The sequence below is a fragment of the Hoplias malabaricus genome, chromosome 3, assembly GCF_029633855.1.
Source record: "Hoplias malabaricus isolate fHopMal1 chromosome 3, fHopMal1.hap1, whole genome shotgun sequence".
In the NCBI taxonomy this organism is placed as follows: domain Eukaryota; kingdom Metazoa; phylum Chordata; class Actinopteri; order Characiformes; family Erythrinidae; genus Hoplias; species Hoplias malabaricus.
The window spans coordinates 2130235-2143766 of record NC_089802.1 but is presented as its reverse complement, the minus strand read 5'-3'; the positions used below and the strand labels follow the sequence as shown (position 1 = coordinate 2143766).

The 13532-nt window shown below is 44.1% G+C and overlaps 1 protein-coding gene across 1 annotated transcript in view; it reads right to left on the bottom strand.

Moving 5' to 3' along the window:
- Positions 1 to 13532, bottom strand: part of cpxm2 (carboxypeptidase X (M14 family), member 2) — a 54335-nt gene that overhangs the window by 8613 nt on the left and 32190 nt on the right. Inside the window, exons 6-10 of the mRNA XM_066663723.1 lie at positions 9587 to 9737; positions 8488 to 8576; positions 4011 to 4134; positions 2009 to 2205; positions 1512 to 1691 (exon numbers count right to left, since the gene is read on the bottom strand). Coding sequence (XP_066519820.1) covers positions 1512 to 1691; positions 2009 to 2205; positions 4011 to 4134; positions 8488 to 8576; positions 9587 to 9737 — 741 coding nt within the window. The remainder of the gene's footprint in view (positions 1 to 1511; positions 1692 to 2008; positions 2206 to 4010; positions 4135 to 8487; positions 8577 to 9586; positions 9738 to 13532) is intronic.

The following is a 13532-nucleotide window of genomic DNA, read 5'->3' as shown; positions in this document are numbered from 1 at the left end:
CAACAATAAGAATTTTCCTGAAAAGCTTCAGTGATTCATTCTGCGTGACACCCACCAGGAGGTCCCGGTCTCATTCTTGAATTTCTAAGAACACACTTCTCAGATAAGGGTTATGTCAATTTTACAGGAACATTGCTCAGCTTCAGAGTCATTGTGGTGCTCCACTGACCTTAAATTGGGAGAATAGAGCCCCTATCATTCCTACTCAGGGATCAGCAGTGCAGAAACTGCACTATGTAACTTTTGGAGGAGGGTAGTAAACCACCCCCTCCCTACTGATTTCAGTACAGCACTGTAAATAGGAATAACACCAGTAGCATTAATTCATACATTGTCTGTAACCATTTATCCAGTTCTGGGTCAAGAGTCTAATCACTGAGCGCAAGCCGGGAACACACCCTGGAGGGGGGCGCTAGTCCATAGCAGAGTGACATACATACACTCACACCTACGGACACTTCTGAGTCGCCAATCCACCTACCAACGTGTGTTTTTGGAGCACCAGAGGAAACCCACGCAGACACAAGGAGAACGCACCACACTCCTCACAGACAGTCACCCGGAGGAAACCCATGCAGACACAAAGAGAACACACCACACTCCTCACAGACAGTCACCCGGAGGAAACCCACGCAGACACAGGCAGAACACACCACACTCCTCACTGACAGTCACCTGGAGGAAACCAACACAGACACAGGGAGAACACACCACACTCCTCACAGACAGTCACCCGGAGGAAACCCACACAGACACAGAGAGAACACACCACACTCCTCACTGACAGTCACCTGGAGGAAACCAACACAGACACAGAGAGAACACACCACACTCCTCACAGACAGTCACCCGGAGGAAACCCACACAGACACAGGAAGTACACACCACACTCCTCACAGACAGTCACCCGGAGGAAACACACAGACACAGGAAGAACACACCACACTCCTCACAGACAGTCACCCGGAAGAAACCCATGCAGACACAGGGAGAACACACCACACTCCTCACAGACAGTCACCCGGAAGAAACCCATGCAGACACAGGGAGAACACACCACACTCCTCACAGACAGTAACCCGGAGCAGGACTTGAACCCACAACTTCCAGGTCCCTGGAGGTGTGTGACAACAGCTTTTTCGCCACCGTGCCGCCATCACACCAGTTACAATTTTATTAACAGAATTACTAAAATCAATGCACAAGGCAGGAACTCACCTTGGTTTGGGCACCAGTCAATCACAGGGAATCACACACTCACACGTTCACAACTCTGGACAGTTTTACACAGTTAATCCACCAATTAATGTGTGTTTCGTTCATGGGGGGAAATAAAAAACAGCACCTGAAGGAAACCCACACAGACACAGAGGGAACACCCCACCCTCTGGAAAGAGAGTTGACCTGAGTTGACCAGGGAATGAAACAAAAGCCTTAAGCCTTTTTCCAGGGACTTGCAGTTTATTCAGAAGGAAAAGGAAAGGATATTGTGGAGGTCAGCTGTGACTTACCGAGGCGTTAGTGGACTGGTACCACTCTGGGACAGGTATGTGGTGGTTCTGGAATTTGCGTGGGACCCAGTTGCGGGATTCTGCCTCCCAAAGGACAGTGTTGAGGTCGGGGAAATTGTGGTGGATGTCCAGTCCGTCCTGACTCCATCGACCCAGAGACCAGCCGCTCAACTCTGACCCCTGAGAAGCACAAAAAAAGTTCAGCGACTTGAAGCCAGAGCTGCAACCGATTAGCAACTACTGCTGATTGCTCCTGAACATTAGGTGCTAATGAAGAAAAAAAAGCATATATGAGTTTTAAAGTGTTTTTGTCCAACATTTAATTGTAATTCAATATTCAAACACTCAGAAATAACCTGTATTTATGTTCCTGTCATATGAATCCTCTCCGGACTCACGTGATACTCTGTAATGTGTGTGTGTGTGTGTGTGTGTAATCTGGCCATGGTTGCAGTAGGTGTAGTTAGGAGTGTGTCAGTGTCTAGTGTTGTGCTCACAGCCTCCGCAGCTTTGTCGTATCCATCGGGGTTGATGGAGGGCATCAGGTGGATGCGAGTTTCCTCCACCAGGTGTCGTATCCGTTGGTTACCAGATAGGTATTCAAGACACAGGAACTGCATCAGCAGCAACAACAGCTCTCGGCCCAGCACCTCGTTACCATGGGAACCGGCAGTGTAGCGGAACTCTGGCTCACCTGGAGGGGGCGGAATCACACGGCTTTTCTGATGAGCCATATCTGGCCAAAAATTTTGATTTGTCATGTTTGTCAGAGCATTTTGATTGGTCATGTCTAATGAGCCATATCTGCTAGAGCGTTCTGTATAGACCAAGATCTAAAAATATTTTAAACAAAAATAAGAATTTGAAAGAGAAAAAATTAACTGAAGAAAAGCAAGTCTCAAACTTAAAATATATAAATTGCAATTTATTATGTTGTGCAATATATTGTTCTTCTATTTTTCAGAATTCTTATTATTCCGCGTTTCCATGTCCGCTTAACTTGTCCCCACAGTCAACACTCTTCCACCTGGAAATTGTGCATCTTATAGCGACGATGTGGGGTTGTATACAGCTTTCCGATACCCGCACTCGTTCGCCCGCTACACTCGTTTTTTGCCCCGTTTTTCCCCAGTCATTTCTATGGAATTAATTTTCAAAGTGCTCTAACTCAGTCAATTTTCAAACTACGGACACGAGATTTCAGACAGTCAGACCTGGGTGCACCGGGACCCATCACGTCTGTTTCCAGAACTCTTGCACTCATCCTTCCCTTTCTATCCCTCCCTCAAAATCCCTGCATTGATTTGAATGGGTGACAGCTAGAGTGCGTGATGTCACCACACTCTAGCTTCTCTGCCCAAAAAATGTTTTTTTCAATTTTTAGCCAAACAATTCACCATAACTTCCTTATAGTTTCACCTAGAAACCTCATTTATTTTAAATGGTAGAGAAACTTGTCCTTTCTAGCACCTGTAAATTTGAACATTTTTGAAAATACGGTTTTTAAGTTACCTAGGCACTAGGGAGGGTTTCGGCTCCCATAGAGTTCAATGTATTTTTAGAGCGGCTCAGAGTGCGGTTTCTAAATTTTTCTGCTGTATTTAACTCGTCATAACACGCTCAATTCACACTCAATCTGCAGATTCTTTATACCAGATCGATCCCCAGACTCTTCTTGTCGCAACGGTACAGTTAAGTGATTTAGGAAAATCTTTCCGAGCTATAAGCATTTGTTTGGAGGGTGAGTACACTCCAATAGTGGTTATGCTGCCAACTCTCTCGCTCACACTGCCTGACTTTTTGCTAGCAGTCCTGACACAAACCTCTCATGGGGGCTGTTTTTTTACAGAAGTGTTTCACCATTGGTTAATGAGAGTGGCAGCTCAGAGGCCCAGATAAGATGTGTACACTTGCTGAACAGAACAACACCTTTCACTCAAAAAACATTAGCCAATGGGGATACACTGCTGAAAAAAACAGCCCACATGAGAGGTTTACGTCAGACCTGCAAACAAAAGTCAGGCAGTGTGAGTGAGAGAGCTGGCAGCATATGGTGTAACGGTTCATTGTGCCAAGCAAAGTGCTAGAGAGGTGTCAAGCTCCGGATATGAACTGCGGAGCAGTGGAACCGTGTCCTCTGGAGCCATGGAAAACCTTCCAAGTTTTCTGGACCAAGATACAGTGGTGTTTGTGATCAAGAACTGATCGTCAAACAACAGTTTGTAGCCTTAGCTATGTGCTTGCAGCAAAGAAAAACAAATGTTCCATTAATGCCCTTCATTTCAGAAGAAATGTTGGATGAGCAGGTGTCCACATACGTTTGGCCATATAGAATATATAGGTGTAAATACACTTGGCTGCACGTCCTATCCCTCACACACAAGTCAACTCTCCTCAAGTCAAATAAAATAATATTTATTGATTTTCCTGGAACTGAAAAGTATTGTATTCATAGAATAATTTTTAATAATAATTGCAATATAACTTTTAATGTCTTACCCAGCTCATGCTCTCCTGGGTTATCTGAGATCTCGATGGCATAGAGTTTCTGTCCGTTGTAGCTCTTGCCGATGTTGTAGATACGAGTGATGTTCGGACACATCTCATTAACCACCTTCATTAACTGTAATAGAAATAACATTATAGGAGATGTGTATTAAAGCAAGTGCAGCACCCGTGACATCAGAGAATCTGGGTCCTCTGTCAAACAGATGCCGACAAGCATATGTGAAAATGCTTAAATATGAATTCATTAATTTATCCATTCACTAATTCATTTGTTCATTCATACATATTCTTTATTTCTTTCATCCCGATCAGAGTGACAGTGAGTCCATAGCTTATGAGGAATCGCTGGGCCCTAGGTATATCACAGGACATCACACACTCACCCAGTCACTCACACACACACACACACCTGTGGACAGTTTAACACACTCACCCAGTCACTCACACACACACACACACACACACAACTGTGGACAGTTTCACACACTCACCCAGTCACTCACAAACACACACCTGTGGACAGTTTCACACACTCACCCAGTCTCTCACACACACACAACTGTGGACAGTTTCACACACTTACCTAGTCACTCACACACACACACACACACACAACTGTGGACAGTTTCACATGCTCACCCAGTCACTCACACACACACACCTGTGGACAGTTTCACACACTCACCCAGTCACTCACAAACACACACCTGTGGACAGTTTCACACACTCACCCAGTCACTCACAAACACACACCTGTGGACAGTTTCACACACTCACCCAGTCTCTCACACACACACAACTGTGGACAGTTTCACACACTCACCTAGTCACTCACACACACACACACACACACACACACACACACAACTATGGACAGTTTCACACACTCACCCAGTCACTCACACACACACACCTGTGGACAGTTTCACACACTCACCAAGTCACTCACACACACACACAGCTGTGGACAGTTTTACACACTCACTCAGTCACACACACACACACACACAAACACCTGTGGACAGTTTCACACACTCACCAAGTCACTCACACACACACACACACACACACACACCTGTGGACAGTTTCACACACTCACCCAGTCACTCACATACATCTGTAGAAAGTTCCACACACTCACATCCTCAAACCTGTGGAAATTCACACACACACACATAGAAACTGTGTACAGTTTCACACCTGTTTCAGCAGCGTTCCTTACAGCAGATGAATTCACTCATTAGAAAAGGTGTCCATAAATATTTGGACGCATAGGTTTGTATAGACACAGAAAACAAACTTCTAACAAACTGTTGCCTAACAGACCCCAGGTCTCATTAGCGATGCTGATGAATGCTGTTTCCTAAAAAGGAGTTGTAGCAATGGAACAAAACTATGACCAGGAACATCTGCTGCTGGTGCTCTTTGTTAAAACCATGCCAACAAAAGCCAGGCTCTGTCCTGGCAATCCAAAATCTGCTCCAGCAACTGCTGAGCATGCTGGGAAACAGAACAGCAACCTGATTAATCAGCGCGCTTCATTAATTATAGATTTGGCGGTTTTGTTTATTCGCTGTGCCAGCTGCTTGGGCACTAGTTCATCAAGGGATTTTAATTAAGCTCCTGTTGCACCTTGTTTTCTACATTGTTAATAATTGTTGAACATGTCCCTGTTCTCTTCGAGTGTGTGTGGGCAAACACTGATTTTTATTAGCCTCTTTCCACAGTGGTCCAGGTAGCACCGTCTCCTGCCCTCAGTGAGACAAGAAACATACACTTGTCCAGTGTTTTTCCAGCAGTGTTCTCCCCCTGTGTAAACAGCCCTGTTCAGAACGCCTGCTTTCAGCACCTGTTCCTTTAAATGATAATGAGCCGCTCGCTGTTCACCCCGACCCCCAGCGCAAAGCAGTGAGAAGCGAGGAGCAGCAGCTCTGGCTTTTAGCCGTTTTCGCTGAGTTCTCTTTCGGATCCGTTTTTACTCAGTACTCTTATTTCTCCGCACTCATTGTGTCTGTTTTGTTGCATTTAAATTACGTCTTTGCACTCTCACGTAAACCCGGCTCCAACGCTGTGATTGGACACGCTAAGACGAGGGGGCGGGGCGATACTAGAGTCTCTGCACTTGACGTCAGAAGCAGAGCACATTCAGAACATCTCGTTTTATTCCGTGATTTCTGACATGAAACTGAACTGGGCTGTTTTATTTCACATTGTGTGCGTTGGTGAGCTCTAGATCAATAGACTAATGCGCTAATGTATTCAATATATATATATATATATCCACTTTCATAGAGAGTTTCCCCACATGTTTCTTCAGCCACAGCCTCTACTCTTTTGGGAAAGCTTTAGAGTAGATGTTAAAACATTGCTGTGCTGATTTGATTGCATGAATGCGCTCCAGTGAGGTCAGTTACTGATACTGATCATTAGTTCTGGAGCACAAATTCCACTCAGTTTTTAAATGCATCTTAACAACGTGAACGATGAGCTTATGAAACGTTACAGACAGAGTTACCGTAGGTTTGGCTCTAGTGAGAATCCCAAGGGCACTGCAGAGCTAAAGGAATGTATTATACATTAAGAAAAATCTTGAAAATCTTTGCTAAACACTGAATAAAAAAAAGGAGGAACATTAATCAGAGCCATGGGATATCGCTGCTATAAAATAGTGCACTCAATTAGTCCGAATGTACTGTCAGCTACGGATGAGGTTGGGAGAACCGAAGACCCTCGTCCAGCGACTAAAATAGGAACTCAATGCTAATAGCAAGTAAGGTCACACTGGGGAAAGTCAAAGTGTGTTTAAACACTTTTCCAAGCTCTCTATAATAATTACCCACAGTCCAGCAGTCACTCCGGACTGGGGCGAGTGGCTGATGGGGCGCTGTGGTCAGGAGAGTGGTGGATGGAGGTACCTTTGTATTCAAGAGTGTGAGCCACGGAGGTTTATGGCCCGGGTCCGGGGACCACTCGATCGCATTTCATCACCATCATATGGCATTGCTATTCACGGCACTTTCCTCCATCCCTTTACAAACCACAGCCAGAAAGGACATTAAGGCTAGCACCAAAGAGAATGTCCTTCACACAGAACCATTTTTCTGCTTGGCCTTGATAAGAGCAGGTGGTCATTTGCAAAGGTTTTGGCACCTCTGGTCAAACTATATATTTTCTTTTCTTAGTATAATGTCCATGTAGCTTTGCCTTATGGAGTGGGATGCTTTGGAGCAGCCAAACACCAGCCTGTGGAGTATGAGCTGGAATATCTGACCTCCTGCATTAGTGGATGCAATCCTGTCTTCACAGCAATGTAGTGTAAAGTCTTTCTGGGAAACTAGAGCCTATTACAGCAGCAGAAGTTTGGAGAAAGACCTTTTTAAGGCATTTGAGAAGAAATAGAGTGTCTCCCACCATCTCACACAGTCTCCCACTGTTTCTAACTATCTGAACTGAAGGGTCCCTCAGTCTCCCACCATCTCACACAGTCTCCCACTGTCTCCCAACATCTCACACACTTTCCTACTGTCTTTCACTGCTTCACAACATCTCACAAAGTCTCCCACTCTCACTGTGTGAGATGTGGGGAGACTGAGGGACTCTGCAGTTCAGACAATCTTATACTGTCTCCCAGTATCTCACAGCCTCCCGCTGTCTCTAACTATCTGAACTGTAGAGTCCCTCTGTTTCCCACCATCTAACAAAGTATCCTACTGTCTCCCACCATCTCATACAGTCTTCTGCTGTCTCTCACTCTCTCCCACCATCTCACACAGTCTCATACTATCTCTCACTGCCTCCCACCATCTCACAGTCTCCTACTGTCTCCCAACATCACAGTCTCTTACTGTCTCTCACCATCTCGCACAGTCTCACCATTTCTCACTGTCTCCCAACATCTCACACAGTCTTCTAGTGTCTCTCACTGCCTCCCAACTTCTCACACAGTCTCCTAGTGTCTCTCACTCTCTCCCACCATCTCACACAGTCTTCTACTGTCTCTCACTGTCTCCTACCATTTCACACAGTCTCCCACTCTCTCACTCACTGTGTGAGATGTGGGGAGACTGAGTGACTCTGCAGTTCAGACATCTCATCTCTCACTGTCTCCCACTATCTTACAGTCTCCCACTGTCTCTAACTATCTGAACTACAAAGTCCCTCAGTCTCCCACAGTCTCCTACTGTCTCTCATTGTCTCCCACCATCTCACACAGTCTCCTACTGTCTCTAAATGTCTCCCACCATCTCATGTCTTTCACTGTCTCCCACCATCTCACACAGTCTCCCAATGTCTGGACCCTGTCTGGACCCTAATCCTCTTGTTGCTGGCAAAGACATATTCCCTAAAGATGGCAGTTTTGTAAGTCCCTCTGGAAAAGAGCATCTACTAAATGCTATAAGAACAGGTTTTGTCTGAATAAAGATTCTGGACCAGAACAGTGAAAGGCCTCAGTTGGGATCATCTTTACCTGCCTCATTTCCTTGTAGCTGTGATGTTTGAAGTCTAGGTTGTCCGTGGTGGTGATCTCGTTTCTTCTGTGGTAGTAATTATTGGGGTCTGTGAAGCAAACACACCAATGAGCCACACTGCAGTCGCATATGTGTGAGGAAAACATGGAGTAAAACAAAGCATATTTGATTAAATTCAGTTTAATTTTATTTGTAAAATGTTTTATACAACTGTGTTCACAAAGCAGTTCGAAATAAATCCAGATCTATAGCAGTGTGCGAAATACACACTTGAAATTGGGGGGTTGCAATACTCTACTATATCGGCTGAACACTTGAGTCATATTTCATCCATTCATTCATTCATTCATTGTCTGTGAGCCTTATCCAGTTCAGGGTCATGGCGGGTTCTGAGCCTACCTGGAATCACTGGGCGCAATGCAGGAACACACCCTGGAGGGGGCGCCAGTCTGCCACAGGGCGACACACACTCACACATTCAGTTATATTTCAGTATTATGAAATATCTTTAGGGAAGAGCTAAGGCAGCGCAGAGTGAGAAACATCGTTTCTGTTTTCTCCAGCAGGGCAAACAGAAGCGTGATTCACTACAGCGCCACCCTGAGACAGAGCAGTGCTACTGCGCTGATTAGTTAAATAAAGCAGAACTTTACTATTTCAAAGGCAATCCAGGCAAAATAAAATACTGTTTTTCTGGATTCACATTGAGACGTTTATTTTGGTCACCATCTCAGTAGGGTTAAGCACTATAACAAGTTCTTAATTTAATATTTAGCCCCCACCACATTTGTTACTTTCAGAGGTCCAAAGGTTTAATTAGGGAGTCCTGCACACCCCAGGACCAGCTGCATTGCACACGTTGTCCTAAAGTGAACACAAAACCTCTCTATGAACCTCAGAACAAGAGAAAGAACCATTGACAGGAACCAGAGACTCAGAACCAGAACATGTCCTACTCCAGACGACACTGGAGATAAACCCAAAATGACAATATCATCAACAAATAATATCAAAGATTAAAAATCAATACTTTACAAATATTAAAAATTACACCACATGTTTATAGCCAACAGAGACTCTGCAGTTTTAAATTCTGACCTGGCATGGGGCATCCCAGGATCTCCACTCTCATGCAGATGCTGCCGCTGCTGAACCAGGAGCGAGGGTTTATTCTGATGTAGCGAGCCACCACAGGCTTGGGGAAGGTGTTTTGTACTGGGATCTCCTTCTCTTTATTTCCAATAAAAAGCTACTGAGGCAAGTAACAAAAACAGAGGACACATAACGATCAAACATTATAAAGCACCCTCTCATCTTTTCTGACGTTATCTTACCTTACAAGATCAATGAGATCTACAAATCGAATGGTGTTGGATGTGCCATGGTCTCAGCTAAAGCTCAGGGGTGATTGTGCTTTTGCAGTTGCTGCCCCACGACTGTGGAACAACCTTCCCTTTCACATTAGGACTATACCATCCATATCAGCTTTTAAATCCCAACTTTTATTCTCTATCCTTTGATGACATTTAAATGTCCGTGAGGGATTGTTCTCCCCGTGTTGACATTTTGTTTCATTGTGCTTTTCATTTTATATTCTCTGGGTAATTGTATTGTCCTTTCTTTGATGAACTTAATTCTGTGTCCTGTTCTTCTGCTAATTTGCCTTTTCCTCTGCAATTGTTTTCCGCATCTATCTATATATATACACACACAGTACCCATCAAAAGTTTGGACACATCTCCTCATTAGTGATTGGTGGAGTAGAGCTAGTCACTGTATAGAACTGTATACGCGCCCCTACCGCTACACAACCCCAGTTATGGTCTCAAACACATTCAGAAGGTGAGCAGTTCTACAAATTAAGTCTTGATGAGGCCACAGCTGTTCACTGAAAATTGTCATTCATTCATTCATTCATTCATTGTCTGTAACCCTTATCCAGTTCAGGGCATTGGAATCACTGGGCACAAGGCGGGATCACACCCTGGAGGGGGCGCTAGTCCTTCACAGGGCGACACTCACTCATACATTCACACCTATGGACAACTGAGTCGCCTATCAGCCACCTACTAACGTGTGTTTCTGGAGCGTGGGAGGAAACCCGGAGCAAGGGGGCTACTTTGAAGAATCAAAAGTATAAAACATATTCTGGTTTGTTTAACAGTTTTTTGTTTACTAAATAATTCCATGTCTGTTCCTTCATAGTTTTAATGTCTTCCACATTCATTTACAACATAAATAACAACAAACAAAGAAAAACTATTGAATGAAAAGATGTCCAAACTTCTGACTGCTACTATATATTTTTTTTTCTTTACTTTCCCTTGCCTCTTCCTTTCCTTTATATTTTTATATTTATATTTTTTATCTTCTTATATTATAATGCACTTTGGGCAATGGTAGTTTATTTTAAATGCACTCTTTAAATAAATACTTCCTTACAATAAATACTTCCTTACATACTTACCTTATCAAATCTTATCACACACTAAAAGGAAATAGGCCACCACTTCTCTCAGTTCTTACTGTGTTCACTGTGTGTATGTAGTTTGCTGCTATAGGCCTTTAATCCACTTTCTGTTTCTTGAAATTTTGTTGAAGGGATGGATCGTGAGCAGGACTTTTCTCCTCCCTCAACCTACAGCTGAGGGGCCCCTGACCAAAGCACCAAACCCACACCTGTACCCCAGGCATTGGGGATGGTCGCCCACCACTCTGGGTGTGTGTTCACAGCCCCTAGTGCACTAGTATATGTGTGTGTTCACAGCCCCTAGTGCTCTTGTATGTGTGTGTGTGTGTGTGTGTGTGTGTGTGTGTGTGTGTGTGTGTGTGTGTTCACAGCCTCTAGTGCACTAGCATATGTGTGTGTGTGTGTGTGTGTGTGTGTGTGTTCACAGCCCCTGGTGCTCTAGTATATGTGTGTGTGTTCACAGCCTCTAGTGCACTAGCATATGTGTGTGTGTGTGTGTGTGTGTGTGTGTTCACAGCCCCTGGTGCTCTAGTATATATGTGTGTGTGTGTGTGTCTGTGTATGTGTGTTCACAGCCCCTGGTGCTCTAGTATATGTGTGTGTGTTCACAGCCCCTAGTGCACTAGTATATATGTATGTGTGTGTGTGTGTGTGTGTGTGTGTGTTCACAGCCCCTGGTGCTCTAGTATGTGTGTGTGTTCACAGCCCCTGGTGCTCTAGTATATGTGTGTGTGTGTTCACTGCCCCTAGTGCACTAGTATATATGTGTGTGTGTGTGTTCACTGCCCCTAGTGCACTAGTATATATGTGTGTGTGTTCACTGCCCCTAGTGCACTAGTATGTGTGTGTGTGTGTGTGTGTGTGTGTGTGTGTGTGTGTGCGTGTGCGTGTGTGGGTGTGTGTGTGTGTGCGTGTGTGTGTGTGTGTGTGTGTGTGTGCAAGTTAAATGCGGAATTTTGTTGTTACAATGTTACATTTTGTTGTAAATTGTACAGTGAGAAATAATTGCACGTTTCATTTCATTTTTTAACCTTCTTGGTTCTTGCTGAACCTTCTTTCCAGAGACAATAAAGACATTGCATTCTACTGTATTCTACTCTATTCAAACAGGAAGTGTGCTTAGATCTGAAATAAATCTGAGACACTGAAGTCTTGGCAAAATGTAAAACAAAGAAAACAATGGCAAATACATTTTTCCTGCCACTGCAAAGGATCCAAACAATCTTCATAAGAGCAGCTCCTCTGGGGTCAGTGAATACCTTTCCAATGGCCCTCATCCCTTCCCTGTGTCACCACCTGTTTAAATCAACAGTGCAGCTTACGAAAGATGAATTATTAAACACTTAAAGCCTTTAAATGAAAGAGCATTGAGCTCAGATACAAGATCAAAAACAGTGAACTGCTCTGAGCTTTCTCCCGGACCAGGAATTCCTCCAGTGCCAAGGACACACATTCTTCAACACCGAGCGCGGTGCTATAACTCAGTCTGCAGAACCGGCGCCTGTTCAATAAAATGCATTTATGGAACACACACCTTGGCCAGGGTCGCGTATTTATCAGCGGGAGATTTTTTTCCCCAAAATAATGCTCTTTTTACTGTGAGAATTTGCAGCCGTCGTGACCCTATCATGTGGCCAGCAGGTGAACAACTGTGCCTCGGTATCGGACGTGGATTTATCAGTGTCGCTGATCGATATCCAGCTCTCTGAAATAAAAACTGCGCTTGTTTTCCTCTGGGGGAAGTCTGTGGTAGAGAAGTGATTAACATTACAGTCTAACTTTAGAAATATTACTATTCTAAAAAGCTCCTCACGCTGTAATCAGTCCTGAGACGATAGGAGACGATCATCACTGTTTAAATAAACAAGCTCCATTGTCCCCCCTGCTGTTTACAATCAGCCGTGTTTACAGCCACACCTCCAGCTCCTTAGACTTTCAAATAAGCACCACTTGACATCTAATCAGCACCATGCAAGGATTCTCCATTCAAAACCAGCTCCGAAGTACCACGGTTAACTCTGCATCAGCTAACGCTGACTGATTACACTAAAACAAAGCCGCGTCCGTAATTAATTACAGTCCACATTTATTACAAGCCCAATTAATTACAATTACCAGGCTCTAAGGGAAAGGAAGGTAAAACGGCACATAATTCAATTAGAAAACCTTCACTGGCAGCATTCCCACTCAGGACTGAAGAGGTCACGTAACGGGACTGGGTTTGGAGCTTGAGAAAACAAAGCTGCACTAATGCCGTCCTCTGAATCTCAGGACCTGATTAAACCTATGTTTTTGTGGTGAGAGACATCACAGCAGGATCTGGTCCAAGCTCAGACTACTTTCCTCTCTAATAAAGTTCAGGACAAGCACTTTTCAATCGAGAAAGTATTGTCTTTGCAACAGGAAATATTTTAAAACGCTTTAAAAGACGAGATTTGATGCTGCCATAACATTGTAAATTTCCCTCAGGAATTAATGAAGTCATCTATCTATCTGTCTGTCTGTCTGTCTGTCTGTTTATCTGTCTGTTTATCTATCTATCTATGTCTGTCTGTTTATCTGTCTATCTATCTG